Source organism: Ipomoea nil, unplaced genomic scaffold (assembly GCF_001879475.1).
Source record: "Ipomoea nil cultivar Tokyo-kokei standard unplaced genomic scaffold, Asagao_1.1 scaffold2921, whole genome shotgun sequence".
Lineage (NCBI taxonomy): Eukaryota > Viridiplantae > Streptophyta > Magnoliopsida > Solanales > Convolvulaceae > Ipomoea > Ipomoea nil.
The window spans coordinates 2312389-2329704 of record NW_017619349.1 but is presented as its reverse complement, the minus strand read 5'-3'; the positions used below and the strand labels follow the sequence as shown (position 1 = coordinate 2329704).

The 17316-nt window shown below is 31.3% G+C and overlaps 2 protein-coding genes across 2 annotated transcripts; one reads left to right on the top strand and one right to left on the bottom strand.

Annotated features, from left to right (window-relative positions):
- Positions 1 to 853: 853 nt before the first annotated feature.
- Positions 854 to 6358, top strand: LOC109160909 (serine/threonine-protein kinase STY8). The gene is made up of 11 exons (XM_019309172.1): positions 854 to 1242; positions 1734 to 1808; positions 2202 to 2318; positions 2593 to 2687; positions 4377 to 4497; positions 4602 to 4681; positions 4780 to 4839; positions 4991 to 5112; positions 5242 to 5327; positions 5411 to 5526; positions 5927 to 6358. The coding sequence occupies exons 1-11, from the start codon at positions 937 to 939 to the stop codon at positions 6054 to 6056; spliced, it is 1308 nt and encodes a 435-aa protein (XP_019164717.1). The 5' UTR covers positions 854 to 936; the 3' UTR covers positions 6057 to 6358.
- Positions 6359 to 7482: 1124 nt separating this feature from the next.
- On the bottom strand, positions 7483 to 8546 carry LOC109160911. The gene is made up of 2 exons (XM_019309174.1): positions 7979 to 8546; positions 7483 to 7740 (listed from the first exon to the last, which is right to left on the bottom strand). Exons 1-2 carry the CDS (start codon positions 8438 to 8440, stop codon positions 7654 to 7656), a joined length of 549 nt encoding a protein of 182 aa, XP_019164719.1. The 5' UTR covers positions 8441 to 8546; the 3' UTR covers positions 7483 to 7653.
- Positions 8547 to 17316: the final 8770 nt, after the last annotated feature.

Below are 17316 nucleotides of genomic sequence, written 5' to 3'. Positions count from 1 at the left end.
GGTAGGAGTTGCTTACAACTCCTCAATCGTCGTATAACGCCCCTATGTGAGTTCATCTTCTCGCAAATATAAGAGCTTGCTCCTAACCAACATCATCCAATGAGCTAGATGGTGGGATTGACTACCATTTTGAAAATATTAGTCATCTATAATTTTATAGAAATTGGATAAACAAACCCGAATACTCACTTGTAGGATGTAGCTCAGAGAGTGTGTGTGAGGGGGGGGGGGGGGGGGGGGGGGGGCTAATGATGGATATATTAAACTTAACCAAAGTGTTTAGGCCAAGAGGCATGGTGTAGAAACAAGGTGAAGCATGCAACTGAGGGTTGACCTTGAGGTTGGCTACATTGGGAGGTCAGGTTGACTAAGCTCGGAGGATGTACCCGAGAGACATGGGATCAACCAAAGGTCGTTACAAGCACCCACCTCACATATGGGTGCCCCATTTCACACGAGACGTTGCTCCAAAGTTTCATTGTATAAATAGTTCATCTCTTGTTTTATTTAGACAAACTTTCCGTCACATTTTAACACTTAATAATCTTATAATTCCAAGGGAATTAATAACAAAATTAGCAAGTTCGTTATCTTATTCATTTTTCGATCCTTACTTTAAAGTGATTAACTCAGACTCCATTAAATTATCTCTTTCATACTTGACCACAAATTAATTAATTGAAAATGTATAGCATGATCTATCTTTCGTCAAACAGCCCAAAAGTAGGAATAAATTCAGTGAAATTGATAATTAAAAAATCCATATTTGAAGTAAAATGATTTGCTAAAGATAAATATTGCCAAAAAAAAAAAAAAAAAAAAAGTCAGCAGTCTTTAACTGGGTTCAAGAGAAACGTGCCAAAAGGCAAATCTAATCTCACGCGCGCACTACTCAGCCCACAGAGAGACGAATCCGGTGCGAGCGCGACCCGAAATATGAGTGGAAGCGAAGGCGGCTCAGATCATTCCGCCACCGGGAGCGGAGGAGAAGCGCCGACGGCGGAGAAGAAGAAGGACAAGGCCAGAGTGAACCGCACGTCGCTCATACTGTGGCACGCCCACCAGAACGACCTGTCGGCCGTGAGGAAGCTCCTCGAGGAAGATAAGACGCTGGTGCAAGCTATAGATTATGATAAACGGACTCCGCTCCATGTCGCTGCTCTCCACGGTTGGATCGATGTCGCCAAGTGCTTGATCGAGTACGGAGCTGACGTCAACGCGCAAGATCGATGGAAAAATACGGTATAATTCTGTAAATATGATGCTAATTTGGAGTAACTTCTACTTTTAAATTCAAGTTTTCTACAAGAGAAAATTGGAGTGAAGTTATACTGTAGATACTATGCTGATTTAACTGTAATTCTGTTCCTACTATAATCATTGTTCTATTATTACAATGGAAGTAAAATCTCAACTGTTGAGTTTTTAGTTGCTGATTATTCTATTCCCTAGTGTCCTGAAAACGATGTGAAATTCATATCTTGGCCAAACAATCGTCTCTTCAAGTTATAGTCTTTTCACAATCCCTAGAAGATAGCATATTATACTCTGTTCTTTTTGGAGGAGGGGTAAGAATAGTCTGCTATTGATTACTCTATTCTGTATCAGTGTTATACAATGTGCATGTTACTCTTGTGATTCTGCATTTATTCTCAACTTTATACTAAAGTGTGTGTTTAGCTTTTATGAAATGTTTAGCTGCTTGGTTATCTGATTGGCTTTCATTATTACAGCCTCTAGCTGATGCTGAAGGAGCTAAGAAACACAACATGATTGAATTATTGAAGTCGTATGGTGGTCTATCTTATGTGAGTTCCTTTATTCATTAATATCTTTCTTAGAATTTTCACTTAATGTTATCACGGTTCAATTATTAATGGACATGAGCTTATTCTACAATATGAATTTTCAACTATTTATCTGTTAATCGCATTGATTTAATTCCTTTTTAAGTTTTAAAGTGGATATTGAAATGACAGATAGCTTCATAATGAATGATTTTTATGGTGGCATCTTTAGCATATAATACTGGTCTATGCAGAAATGATTTCTGTAGTGCTTCTTATGGTCCCCTTCTTTTTAATCACTTATTATCATTTGAGCTCACATATCTATGAATGTACTCCTGAACATGCAAATTTGTGTGCTTCCACCTTTTTTTCTTTTGGTACCACTCTTAAGTTTTGATGGTAAACTTTTAGGGGCAAAATGGAAGTCATTTTGAACCAAGGCCTGTTCCACCACCTCTGCCAAATAAGTGTGACTGGGAAGTTGAACCTACTGAATTGGACTTCTCAAACTCAATTATTATTGGGAAGGTATGGATAAGCTATTTAAATGTGAAGAAAATGTTTATAGATGTTTCAGTTTCTGTACTTCTACTGTCATGTTAACTAGCTCAGTTCCATTGTGCCATCCAATTAGCTTTAATGAATTTTGATTTCATGTGGTTATTCTTCTATATAACTTTCAGTTGTATCCCCATTTTTAACTAAGGCTGCTTGCTATTTTGCTTTTTAACATTTGAGCCATGTGTTGGTTTGATATATATCTGCAAAACTTTTTGTTACTAATAGCAACTTACACTAACAGGGCTCCTTTGGTGAGATAGTGAAAGCTTCTTGGCGTGGAACACCTGTTGCTATCAAACGCATCCTTCCGAATCTTTCAGATGACCGCTTGGTGATGTAAGTAACTAGCTGAAGTCTCTAAAACTCATTATGGGCGCAAATTTTCCAACTTGCAACATGATAAGCTTTAGATTCTGGAGTGTTTGCAATTCTCTCATGATCATTTTTACTAAGGTTTAACTGTTTAAGTACTTAATTAGTCTCTATACTAATGAAAATTGTTCAATGGCCTATACTATTAAAAATATGACAAGTAAAATTGCAAACACTGTTAGTTAGAACTTACAAATGTTAAGCCTGTCTACATAGCTATAGGTTAGATGATGTGGTTACATGGTTGGATAACATGCCTGCCACAGTTATTACCAATAATATGTTGGCCATAATATACTACAAAATAAGCTAAGGAGATTTAAACTTGGGTTGATATTAAGGGTCCATTTGGAAACCTGGAGGAAGTCATTTTCTGGATTTTCCATTGTTTGGCTATCAACGGAAAATACTTATTATGGTCAATGGAAAATGACCCATTTTGGCGGAAAATGTCTTCCAAGATTATACTCGGAAGACATTTTTCAGATACCTATCCCATGCTCAGTTCTCTCTCTCCCCCTCTGAGTGGTGTTAAATGGGCGGGTAGACCCGCCATTTATCTGGTTATTATTTGAACCAGACTAGGCTATTCTAGTTAAAATATGGGTCTAGTCAAACTCAACCAAACAATAAAAATCTTGGTCCGGAACACAAAAAATCATATTTTAAAGCATTGAAGTTATTTTCTTCAATTTCTTTAGTTTAAACTTATTACATATATCAATAGCCGATTCAAATATGGATTAAGTTGGGCTTAACCAAATAATAATAATATTGACATGGCTCGCAACCCCCAAAAAATAAACTTTTATGTTTTTTTCTTTATTTCTTAAGTTCAAAGTTATTACATTTATTATCAATGCCTTGTCAAATATAAGTCGGGCCAGGTCAAGGCGTCAAGCCAAACAATAATAATCTTGGTTCGGCCTGACCTGCATTCCAAAAGAAAAATTAATTTTTTTTCTTCAATTTCTTTAGTTCATAAATCATAATTATCATATTTATCAATTTATGTATTCATTTTTATTATATTATAATAAGTTACCAAGTTAAAAATTATTTATTTACATATTTTATTTATAATTATTATTAGTCTTTATAACTATTATAAATTTTAATTTATAATTTAATTTTAATATAAATAATAATTATTATAATCATTAAAATAATTAATATTTTATAATAAATAACTTTGCAATAGAATTGTGTTCATGATTTTAAAAATGAACCAAACAGATTTATTTTATTTTATTTATTTATTTATTTATTTTTTATGACTTTCAACCATACAGAAAAGATTGTTTTCTGACTTTCTGACCCAATTTAAAAGTATAAGGACTAAATTGAACATTCTGCCTTAGTATTGGGACTGATTAAGTACTTAAACCTTCTACCAAGTGTAAAACCATAAACTTCATTATTAGGGGAAGTTTTAATAAAATACTTGCTGGCTTGGTCATGCTTTGAAGCTCTGGTTTTGTCCTTTATATGCTTTCTGGGTGACTTATTTTTAGTGCATAGGTGCTGATCTGTAAGTAAATTTCTTGTAGTGTTACCCAGAATTCCATGGCTATCAATATTGCACTTGGTAAAATGTCATTTCTGTAGTGTGTTATAAGTAAACTAAAACCTAGTGTTTACTTTTATATACAGTCAGGATTTCAGGCATGAGGTAAATTTGTTGGTGAAGCTTCGACATCCAAATATAGTGCAATTTCTTGGTGCAGTTACTGACAAAAAGCCCTTGATGTTAATTACTGAATATTTAAGGGGGGTACGTGGTTTGCACTTTTGTTTCTTGTTTAAGAGCCTTGTTTTCTTACTATGGCTGAATTGTGATTGTCTGTGCGGAATGCCTTGCTTGATATCTTGTATCAGGGTGATCTTCATCAGTATCTGAAGGATAAAGGTGCACTCAGCCCATCGATGGCGATCAATTTGGCAATGGACATTGCTAGGTAGTTGCAACTCAATTTTTCTTCACTCTGCTAATTTCCATATTCATCTAACTTTAGTTTGCAGCTTTCTAATCATTATTGCTAATTTATGTTGGCAGAGGCATGGCTTATCTTCACAATGAGCCAAATGTTATAATTCACAGGGATCTAAAACCAAGGCAAGTTGATGATTCTCTCCACTGTATGAATGGATTGTTAGACAGTGCAGCTCTTATTTTGAACTCTGTTTCTTAGAAGATTAATAAAATTGTCATAGTTACTATTATCTCATCTGAATAGCTGAGTCTTCGAATGTGGTTGGGCTTTCAGGAATGTTCTTCTCGTCAACTCCAGTGCAGATCATCTGAAAGTTGGAGACTTTGGATTAAGCAAGCTCATTAGGGTTCAAAATTCTCATGATGTATATAAAATGACAGGAGAAACTGGAAGCTGTAAGTTTTTCTCGATCTTTTTGAGGCATTGAGTTTGAATGGGAATAAATGTTATGCAAGCCTGTTAATGTTTCTTCACATGGTTAGGTATACTTTTTAATGTCTTCCTTTTATCATCTGTTTAAAAAGATCGATATATGGCCCCTGAAGTTTTCAAGCACCGGAAATATGACAAAAAGGTTGATGTTTACTCCTTCGCAATGATACTATATGAGGTAATTTTTGTTTTTATACCAATATACATGCGAAAGGCAGATGAAAAATATGTATCTCATAAATAAATTATGAACTGTCTCAGATGCTAGAAGGGGATCCACCATTGTCAGGCCATCAACCGTATGAAGCAGCTAAACATGCAGCCGAAGGACAGAGACCTATATTCAGGGCAAAAGGATTTATCCCCGAATTGAAAGAGTAAGATATATATACTGGAAGTTCAACTGTCACAAATACTAATCTAACTTTTTCTCACTTTCACTACAAAATCACATGGCCATTTAGTGTACACCGTGTTGAGCATATAATATATATAAACATAAATGTGCAATCCAACTATCAGCTTAGGCTTTTAGTTGAGATGGAGCACATGTTTCAATTTGGTATCAGAGTCATGCCAAAGGTTATGGGTCCACGTGTTGCTTGAGGCCCATCAAAAGTAACCGGCCCCCACACGTGGGGGGCGTGTTGAGCATATAATATATATAAACATAAATGTGCAATTTAACTAACATTTGGTGCAAATTTGAATGACATTTATATCCTACTCGTGAAACCAAAATGGAAACTTCATTCTATTGTGCTTGAAACCTTGTAGGTTAGTTGAGCAGTGCTGGGCAGCAGACATGAACAAGAGGCCTTCTTTCCTGGAGATTCTGAAACGACTTGAAAAGATCAAGGAAATTCTACCATCAGAGCATCATTGGAGCATCTTTACAACGAGCTAAGAACTCGCCAGATAATGAATTTTGTTTCCAGCAATATATCTTTCTCCGAACGTTCAACATTCAATTGTGCAGAACTACTTGTGTGTAGACAAGCCCATTCAAGTTTGGAAAATGTGTTGCCTGTATGTAATTCTGTGGTATTCTTCAAATTGCAAAACTCTCATAGTCCATAATGACTGCTTAGTTCTTGATGTGATATTAGGACCTGCTCAAATTTCTATCTTCCCATATTCTTACTTTTGCCATTGTAATCAAAGTACTCATAATGAATTAAATTTCCAAGACAATTTTCTTCTTCCAAATTTCATTCAGGGTCCATTTGGAAACTCGATTCAGATTTCTCGGCGTTTGGCTACCAATGAGAAATACACATTCTGGTTAAAGGAAAAATGATTTATTTTGTCACAAAATATCTTTTGAAATTGTTACTCGAAAGATAATTTTTTGAATTTTTAAAAATTGTCATATCTCTAATACGGCATCATATTATAGTGATTCAAGATTTTATAGAGAATGACCTACAACTTTAATTTTATGCTTTGATTACCATGAGATTGAGACTATCAAAGTCAAAATCTGGCGTGAAATTGATGCCTATCCACAATCTTTTTTTTTTTTTTTTTTTTTTTTTTTCCTTTTCTTACCATCCTCAGAGGTTTTGATGCTACTGTAGTTATACCACACATGATTCTATCTAATGAGCAAAATGCTAATGTTAGATACTTGAATTGGAGAAGTTTTAGAAGATAAAAAGAGAGGAATTAAATATTAAATCTGCTAATGAGAAGCTTGTGTCACACTTTACATTAATAATTTGACCTTAGAGCTGATTTTGAAAGATTAAAAGCCTAATTCACCACCCCCGCTTCTCTTAAGGTAAATCGGGGGGCTTTCATTAACCTTGTAGTAAAACTATAAATACGAAATCTCTAGGGTTGGGGTTCAGCCTTTTAAAAGAATAAATACGAGATCTATTTGCATTTCAGTATCATACTATCATCCAATCATCCTTATTCCAGTTGAAAAATATATAAGTGCACATTCACCGTCAAATGAGATATAGATTTTAGTGTATCTTTGAGGCCTATCTAGATCGCTTGTGGGATAAATAAAATTTTAAAGAAAACCAAGGACCTTGTGGTCCAATGGTATTTGGTTTGCTCCCTTAAGTGGGAGGTGATAGGTTCAATCCTTAGTGGAGGTGATTAGTAGTTAGGTATTTTATCCCCTTTCATTGTAATAAAAAAAATATTATATTTTTTAGGTCAATTACTATGTAGTGTGATGACACATCTCTTACTATTTCAAATGGAGATCGCAAAATCAAACTCCAGTGTTATGGACATTAATTCTTTGAGTTAAAAAAGATTTGAGAAATTATAGAACAGACACATCTCATGCTGTTGAGCTAAATGGTGCAACCAAATGCATATAATTAATACATTTTTATTGTACAAAAATAAGTCGATTAAACTACATACACTTTCAAACAAAAATATATATGATGTACAAAATCAAAGACTCCGTATATATGTTTAATTACACTAGCTATAATGTTTTTAAGCAAGGATGATTGGTAATTAATTTAACCAATTAATTAACCAACTCGAATAACTGGAACCTTCCTTGTTGCTTGTAAGAGCTCATTCATCTGACTGATTTGCAACAATAGCTGCTTAATTCTCTGCAAAAATTTAAGAACATAAATATGATTTATAATTCGTCCAAAAATAAATATCATTTATAATTTACCAGGTAAGTTATAGTTCACATAAATAAGAAAAAAGTATTAAATATGTCACTGAAGTTAAAAAAAAAAAACGTTCAATCCAACTATCTAATAAGCAAAATATGTGCAATTTGAAACTTTTTTTTTTTTTGAATTTTTCAATTTTATATGGAGAAAATGATGATAGTCGTACCTCATCTTTTTCCTTGATGGCATTGAGAATGGTGAATTTGTGTCTACTCTCAAGCTGCGGCGCCTTCCTCTTCATCTTCTTCATATACAAAAACGACGCCAATACCAAAACCAGCGTTCCACTCGCGGCAACAGACATCAGAATCGCGATTCCATTCTTCTTCGTCGTCTTCAATCCAGTTACGCAATCGAGAAGGTGATTTTTGAGGTTGCGAGCAGCGCGGATGAACTCCGATCCGAACACCCCCAATCGCCGCTCCTCCTCCGCTTCATCTCCCTCCTCGCCGGACGACGACATTTCCAGCGCCGATAACGACGACAACGAATCCATCGCCTCTAGATTCCCGACGCCGGAGCCCTGGTCGTGGTCGAGTTGCGGGAATTCTGAGCGATCGGCGATGAAGAATGGCGAGTCGATTTGCTGCCACTCGTTTAGTGCTTCTGGGACAATCTGATCTTCCATGGCGGATTAGTTTGGATGGATAATGGTGCTGTAGCTTTTAATTGGGTTATTACAACAAATATCTCTTCTCTGGGCTTTTGGGGATATTTTTTCAATTTGATAAAATATCTCAGTGCCCTAATCTGGCGTTTGTGGCCCATCATGAACTTGATGTACAAAACTACAAATTCTTTCTGTTGATTAATGGATTATGTGTTATGTCCTATGTCACACAGCATAGCATAGGAGGACTCAGAAAAATTATGTCAGGAGACAAAATTGTGAAAAAAATTTATAATGTCAGTCAACATTATTAATATTAATTATACTGGATATAATTATATATAGAAAAATATTACTTAAACTCCTAAGAGCATTCACAATAGTTGATCTCCAGTGTGATTATTGAGAGGTTTTTGTAAGTGTGATTAGGAAAGAGAAAAAAATGTGATTGAAAATTAAAAAAAAAAAATTGACATTTAAAAAAAAACAGTAAAAAATTTATAAAGTCAGAGTGGCCACCAGCTGGCGGGCGCGTGTTCCCGCTGTCAAACGCGCACCTCCCTTCCTTCCTTTTTTAAAAGGAATAAGGGTCAAATAGGTCATTGAACTGCACACAGTAATGCAATTAGGCCACTGAACCTAAAAAATCAACAATTGGATCCCTAAACTAACCAATTTTAAACAATTCTTCCAATTTACAGGTTTCCAACAGGTCATCCTCCCAAATTAATTATTTTTAAAAAAATAAATTTTAAAAATTAATTATTTAAATTAAAAAAAAAAAAAAAAAAAAAGGACTCCCGCCGGAGACGAAGAAAGGTCGGAGTCCTGGTTTTTTTTTTTTTTTTTTTAAAAATAATTTAAATAATTAATTTTTAATTTTTTTAAAAATAATTAATTTGGGAGAATGACCTGTTAACTTGTTGGAAACCTTCAAATTGGAAGAATTGTTTGAAATTGGTTAGTTTAGGGACCCAATTGTTGATTTTTTAGGTTCAGTGGCCTAATTGCATTATTGTGTGTAGTTCGATGACCTATTTGACCCTTATTCCTTTTTAAAATAATAATAATAATAATAATAATAATAAATATGACATGCTCCCCACATCTTGGAGGCCAATTCTACTTGAATTAAATCTTCTCCACATCAACCATTATTTTGAACCAAAGCTAATCCTTCTGACATTCTCTCCAAAATATTTGCTAATAATGTTGCTCTAAGGCTAACCTTATCTCTATAATTTTAGTGCTTCAAAGTGACACGACATGCTTTTGCGTAAAATAATTTATTTATTTTTGTTGCTTACATGTCATACAAGTTTTCTTTTTTAGGCTAGAATTATTCTTGCAATTTCTTCCTTTGCAAGTTGACCTGGCACTTTGAAAAGGTTTTTTATTTTTTATTTTATATATATATATATATATATATATATATATATATATATATATATATATATAAGTTTTTAAAAAAAGTACAGGAAAGTTGCCAAATGCTGTCATTTAGTAACTTTTTATGTCCTTTGCAAATTTTATAAAGCTGAATTATCTCAGAAATACATTCTTAATTACTTTCAAAAGTTGTCTCACATTCACATCAAATTATAATATAAAAGTACAAAGGCTGCCATACTGGAAGCTTTTTGTACAGATGAAATCGGGTTGCAAGCTTGCAATCCATGTCATCATTATATATATATATATATATATATATATATATATATATATATATATATATATAGAGAGAGAGAGAGAGAGAGAGAGAAAGTGGAACCATTTTTAAAGTGAGAGAGTATTGCTGGGATAATGATAACTTTTAAGTTCTACTCCCAACTTTTATTCTTTCACTCAAAATTTTGATATTTTGACATTTTTCTTGAGAACTCACATAATGAAGTAGAACTCTTATATATATCATACATAATTGTGTTAAGTATTATTGATAATAATTTTTAATGATACTTTGTGTAATCAAGTATGAAGTACATGCATAATTTTACGATTTTGATTGGTATCAGTATTGATCGAGACAACAAATTTTTTGATAATTAATTGATGTTTGTTTTACTGATTAACTTAATATTTCAAATTTGGAGGGATGATGATGAAGGTACAAAAGCCCACCTATATTCTTATATTCACACTAAGCTAAGAGTGACCGCGGTTTCGATTTCGGTTCTGCAAATGGCCAAACCAGAACCGAAACCTTATAGTAAGGTTTCGGTTTCGGTTCAGAACTGGCGATTCCGGTTGGAACCGTTGGTTCTAACCGGATTTATTAAAAAAAGTTATATATTTTTAATTTTTTATGATTTAGAACCGAAACGGACAATTTTGGTTCCATTTCATCTCGAACCTTAACTGGAATCATATTGGTTCCGGTTCGAACCGAACCGTGATCATGCCTACACTAACCAAACAATTAAAGTCTCTCACCACATAAGTGGAGACCCTAGTATGTAGGGACTCTATAAATAGTGTGTTGGCATAATGTTCTGAAACACTTGAAAAAATTGAAATTACCTATACTTTTCACTCTTATATATATTGCTCTAAAAATTAATAGAAAACCTACTACCAACTGTCCTCCAAATTTTGTGTCCATACTTTGTTCTAGTAAACAATTGTATCTTGGGGAAATGGCATTTCAAATTTTCAATGTTCCAAACACTCTTAGAAGAAAACGTACGAATTGGTTTAAGGAAATTGCGTCTGATATTGGCCTTGACTTAACCCCTTTTGAAAAATCATTGAACCATAATATAAATTCAAAAAATTTATTTTTCTTAATCTTCATACAAATTATTTTTTGAGGATTTTTATTTTATTTTTTAATAAAAATTCCTACATAAAGAGAATGGCATTTTAATCATGCAAAGTATTAACCATGGATGATGATGTCGATTGGGCACAAATAAGATGCAAATTAAGTAACATCAATGGATAAATGGACTACTCCATTCATAATGGATCCCTTAGTTTTTCTTTTATTTTTCTTTAAAATTTACATAATCAATTGAAATTGATTGGTTTGATTTTGATAAGATATTTTAACCGTCAACTAGTCAAAAAAGAACTTTAATCATTTCTTTTATAATCGATTTTAGACAAAATCCACATTCCACTATTTGCTCAACAATAGATAAATATGAAATGTGTAGTTTCCTTAATCATCTTAACTATAATATAGCTATATGGTTTGGTGAGCAATTATTGTAACAATAATTGCTTATCAAACCATATGGTTATATTATAGTTAATAAACTATATGGTTATATAATAATTAAGATTTACTTATTACATGGTGCATAAAAATTCAAATTAACCTTAATTCATTTTCATATCTCTTGCATCATCCAATCCATCCAAAAACTCATAAATAAACTTCAATTGAGATTATTCTAATGAGACCAATCTTATAACTTTAGTACATAGTTTTTAATATTACAAATTTTTAAAAACTTAGTAAACTACAACAGTAATTGAATTACAATTTTCAGAGTCACCGCGGATCAAAATTTTTAGACTTATGAGATTTCTAGAGTACTATTGTAGTTTACTAAGTCCTTAAAAATTTGTAATATTAAATACTATGTACTAAATTTTTAATATAGTTTAAGATTTGTAGTAATCACCCACCTTAAATATCAATTCTTATTTTAATTGTAAATATATTTATATATGTTCATAATTTTATTATAGCAATTCACACATAATTATTAAATAATAAAATTTTTATATATGAATAAATCTCATATAGGGTATATTTTTATAACATGCACCGAAAAAATACTAGTTAAATTAAAAGCAAAGTGTTATTAATAAATATAAAATATGAAAAAAAAAAATGATGTTTTTGGTTCTTTGATTATTATGTGGTGGATCTAATTCTTCAACTATTGGTGCCTTTACTTTTGCGTTGTGCTTTTAAAAAAAAATGATGATTGCTTGTATTGGCTTGAAAAATTTATTTGGCACCTTATTTGTTTAATGGCCATGTTTGATGTGGTCATGGCATACTCCTAAGTCCAAATAGTGTATTATTTTGATTGTTACTTATTCATGAGATCAAAGTTAGATCATATCATGCTAGTCTCTTTGAAGCAAATAAGATTTTGAATAATGACGATGATGAATTCTTGAAAGTTGAGATTAGAGATTTTAAAAATCTGTTCGTTACTTATATTTTTACTTGAAATTTAACTTTTCTAAAATTAGTGCTAAGTTTTTTAAACATTTGCTAGACTATTTTGTTTTGTTTTTATTTTTGTTTTTTGTTTTGTTTTTGTTTTTGTTTTGTTTTGTTTTTTTTTTTTTTGGTTGAGTTTTAAACTATTATAATTTTGTTTAATTAGTTTAAATATGTTTTTTCTTCTGGGCCAGCTTCTGTGCCTCTCGGAGTGAACCGGGTGGACCTGAACTGTTAAACGGACAGAGAAAGACCCGGACCACATTGTGGTTTACATAAAAAAGAAATATGTTTTCCCTTCCCTGATTATATATATATATATATATATATATATATATATATATATATATATATATATATATATATATATATATATATATATATATATAAGAGCGCTCATATGTGGTCATGTCATTAGGTGTGGTCGTGTGGTCGTATCTGTGTCGTTGAATCAGTTTAATCTAACGGCAGTGGTAATTCTGAGGATTTTCGCACGTTTTGGTAAGTGGGGGTGTTATGGTAATTACAATGGCCATTTTATAGCGGGCGGGTTCCAGAATACACCAACAGATTTGACAACATACACCAATAGTGTAATAAAACACGCCACAGTGAAACACACCAATGGTGTATTCCCGTGTTATGGTAATTACAGTGGCCATTTATAGCGGCCGGGTTCCAGAATACACTAACAGTGTTGACAACATGCACCAATAGTGTAATAAAACACATAATAATGTGATTTTCTCTATTCCGGTGTTTTATTACGAGTTTACCCTTGCAGTTTGCTGGGTAGGAGAATGTGCGCGAAAATATTGAAAAAATCTTGATTAATATGATTCATTGGATCTATCTAATCTAATGGCCTATAATTGACCATATGACCACACCTAACAACATGACCACATGTGATCACCCATATATATATATATATATATATATATATATATATATATATATATATATATATATATATATATATATATATATATATATATATATATATATATATAAGTTTCAAAGATTTAAAAATGTTCTCTAATACTTGTCACATTTCCATTTTAAGCTACTTTTCCAACACAACATTTAGTAAATAATCTCTAAATGCACTTACTGATCATAACTAAGTGATTAGGTCCCATATAATTATTTTAAATGTCATATTAAAAGTTCAAGTTCCTAAAGGATTAAATATATCTACTAATATTCCTCGATGCCAGAAGTATGTGGAACCAATAGTTGTAAAGTATAAGAATCCATTGAAAATCTGACGAAGAAATTAGACTTTGTCACGAATAAAATTCAAAGAATTTCATCCAAAAGATGTTTGTCTATAAGGTGATTTATAAATTTATATATGCACCAAATAATCAAAATCATATATAATAATGGTGATAAGGAATGATCAAATTCTAATATTTATGGGAAATGCTAAGAATTTGGTTTATATAAATATAGAAGTTTCAATGACAAAAATATTATAGAGAGTAAGAACATATACGTTGAGTAGGAAGAATTTGTATCAAGTATGAAATCAAAGTATAGAGAATTATTTATTGTTCCACTAAGAATAGATAACTACGACACATCATGCAATCACAATACAATTAGGCAATAGAATTGGGAAAGAAACTAGAAGCGAGGCAATCATAAGGTAACATCAATTAGAAGCACAATAGATAAAAATTAGATAAAAAAAATCAAGAAAATAAACATAAGAGTGGAGTTTGTATGTAAATTTTTTTAAAAAAATTTAATTTTAATTAAATTTTAAAACAAAATTTTGATAAATATATTAATAAATTTATTGCCAAATAAATTATTTTTTATGAAAACATTTATTATAATTATTATTTTATAAGTGTGTGTGTGTGTGTGTGTGTGTATATATTATTAGCTGATTTGAAAATGGAGATCTAGATTGATAATATATGATGTATAAGTTGATATAGATTAAAATTGAAAGTTTAGAATGTTAATTTTAAAATATCAAAAAATGTAATTGAGCTCATCTGATACGTTTGATAGTCCAATAATTTAGGATTAGGATAGAATAAATTTAAACTTTATTTTTTAAAAAAATCAGTTTGATAAGCTCGACAATAGAGCTAGATCGACCAATTGACATCCATAATTATTATGCACAATTAAATATAATTTTCATAAGACAACTTTAATTTGAAATATGAAATTCTAAAATTTAGAAATAATAATTATTATAAGGTATGAAAGATTTAAGTTTTTGGGCAAATGCACCTTACATACCAATGGATAGAAGAATTGAGCTACATGAAATGAAATGGAAGAGGACCCAAGACTTTAACCTCCTAGCAATAAAATATGGTGGTTTTTATCACATTGAACTAAACAAAATGAAGTTTTAAATAATGGAAAAATATAAATTTATCTTATGGACATGAAAATAGTGAAGTTCCATATTACCAAGGAAAGAGCAGACGGAATCTTTTATTTATTATTATTTTTTTAATTTTATATTGGTATCCAATCGTTGGGCAGAAGGATCTCTGGACCACAGTGACTTCTTCTGCCCAAAATAGTTCCACTGCTCTATATTGATCCTAGCGATTCACTGTAGCACAACTCTACTCTGCAATAGTATATATATGCTCAATTTTAAATAAGAAAAAAAAATGGTATAACCTCACTTTTTAGTTTAATTTTTTAAAATTCTTTGCCAAGCTCAAGGAATGATGATTATGGCATTTTGTTTTTACCATCTTAATATCTTTTTTGTTTTTTTTTTTTTTTTAACGAGAAAAACTCGAAACTATTATTCAATTATGTATATTAAGTAATTTTTTTTTTGTATAATAGTTCATAAATTATATAAGAAAGATAAATCATATTAGGACAGTCATGTGCAATAGACCCAACGAAAATGGTCTTGGTAATAATCAAATTCGTGACCTTTTTAAGTACGAGAATTATATTTTATCCACTTATTAATAACACTTTCGTGACATATCATTTTTATTTTTTTGTTAGTTATGGTGTTATAAATAAGTTATAGTTTTAAATTAATTTTTTTAAACGCTAATTTCTATAATGGTCTAAAATAAATTTTTAGCATATAATTTTTTTTTATCACTTTTATCCTCATTATTAAATTCTAAAACCCCCTTCTTATCTCTTTGCTCTCTTCATATATATATATATATATATATATATATATATATATATATATATATATATATATATATGTGTGTGTGTGTGTGTGTGTGTGTGTGTGTGTAACAATTAAAATTAATGAAAATTATCGAATAAGTAGGAAAAATCAATTCAAAACCCTTTTTAAAATATTAAACCTAATATGGGGGATTACTGGATTAGTATAGAGCATTTTTTTTGTTTGTTTATAAAGTTTCTCATTAAATAATATGGAGTATAGACTTTTTGAAAAACTAAGCTACGAGGTAGCTAGAAGTCCCCTACTCTTAGCTTTGGTATATATTATTATACATAAGGCATTTGAACACAATATAATATAATTATAAAATATTTAATAAAATAGAATATTTCACAGTTTCAAATATAGGAAGAAGAAATTAAATTCTTTTTTTTTTTTTTTTGTTGTTGAAAATTTGAAGGGGGTTACTAAGCCTAAATTAAGCTCTAACTATCATTCAGCTGGGTGCTAACATGTTAATTTTGTCTCCTCTCAGAAACTACATACAATAGAGTGTGGAGGTATTCATTCAACGGTAGATTACTCTCTCCTTCTTAGCTTCCATTCTTAACTAAAAGCTCAATAGTTCGATCCTTGGTTTTGAGAATGGAACAGTCTTAAATTTTTAGGCCAGTTGTCTCATACAAAAGATGTGCTTACAATCCAGCAAGGGGAATGAAGCAGCCTTAAATCTTCAAGTCAACTGTCCCACTTAAAAGAAGTGCCTACAATCCAGCAAGAGAATTAGTCATTGTGTCCGACAGTGAAAACCCTGACTATATATATAAAAAAAACCATGTTAACCATCCTCACAAAGACAATAGGTTGATGACAAAGAATAAACACTTAACTTGGTTGGTATGTATAGTACTGACTTCAAAATGAAAAGATAAGACAATTATATTAATATGTAAATCTTATGCAAATCTTTTTACATCAATCTATTGTTGGATTGAAATGAAAATTTGACTTAAGGGCATAAAGGGGGCTGTGTATAGTAGTGGCCCATTTCTTGATTGTGTCTCTAAGACTCTAAGATACATCCTCCTCTTTGCCAACATGCATCACACTTTCCACTTTTAGCCACTATTTTGCCCCAACTTTTGTAAACATGTGTTAATGGTGGTTGATGAGAAGAGAACAGAAGCCAATTCATGCATTTGGGAAAATGAATATAAATATATACGGAAATATATATGAAATGAGAATATGGTCTTAACTGATCTCAATTGTTTATCAGGGTTAAACAAAATAAAATATGGATCAATTTTATAATTATTGAAAATTTGTAAGAACGATATTTATTTTATAATTATTACAAACTTGAAAATTTAGTAAGGTGTGGATGTGTGATGTGTCCATACTTTGTAATATATATATATATATATATATATATATATATATATATATATATTTTGAAGGATTAACAGGGTGGACTTTGGAATGTGGGGAGAGGGAGAATGGGACAATATGATTAGTCTTAATCCTCGGCTTTTCAACTAGTATATTTTATTTTAGTTT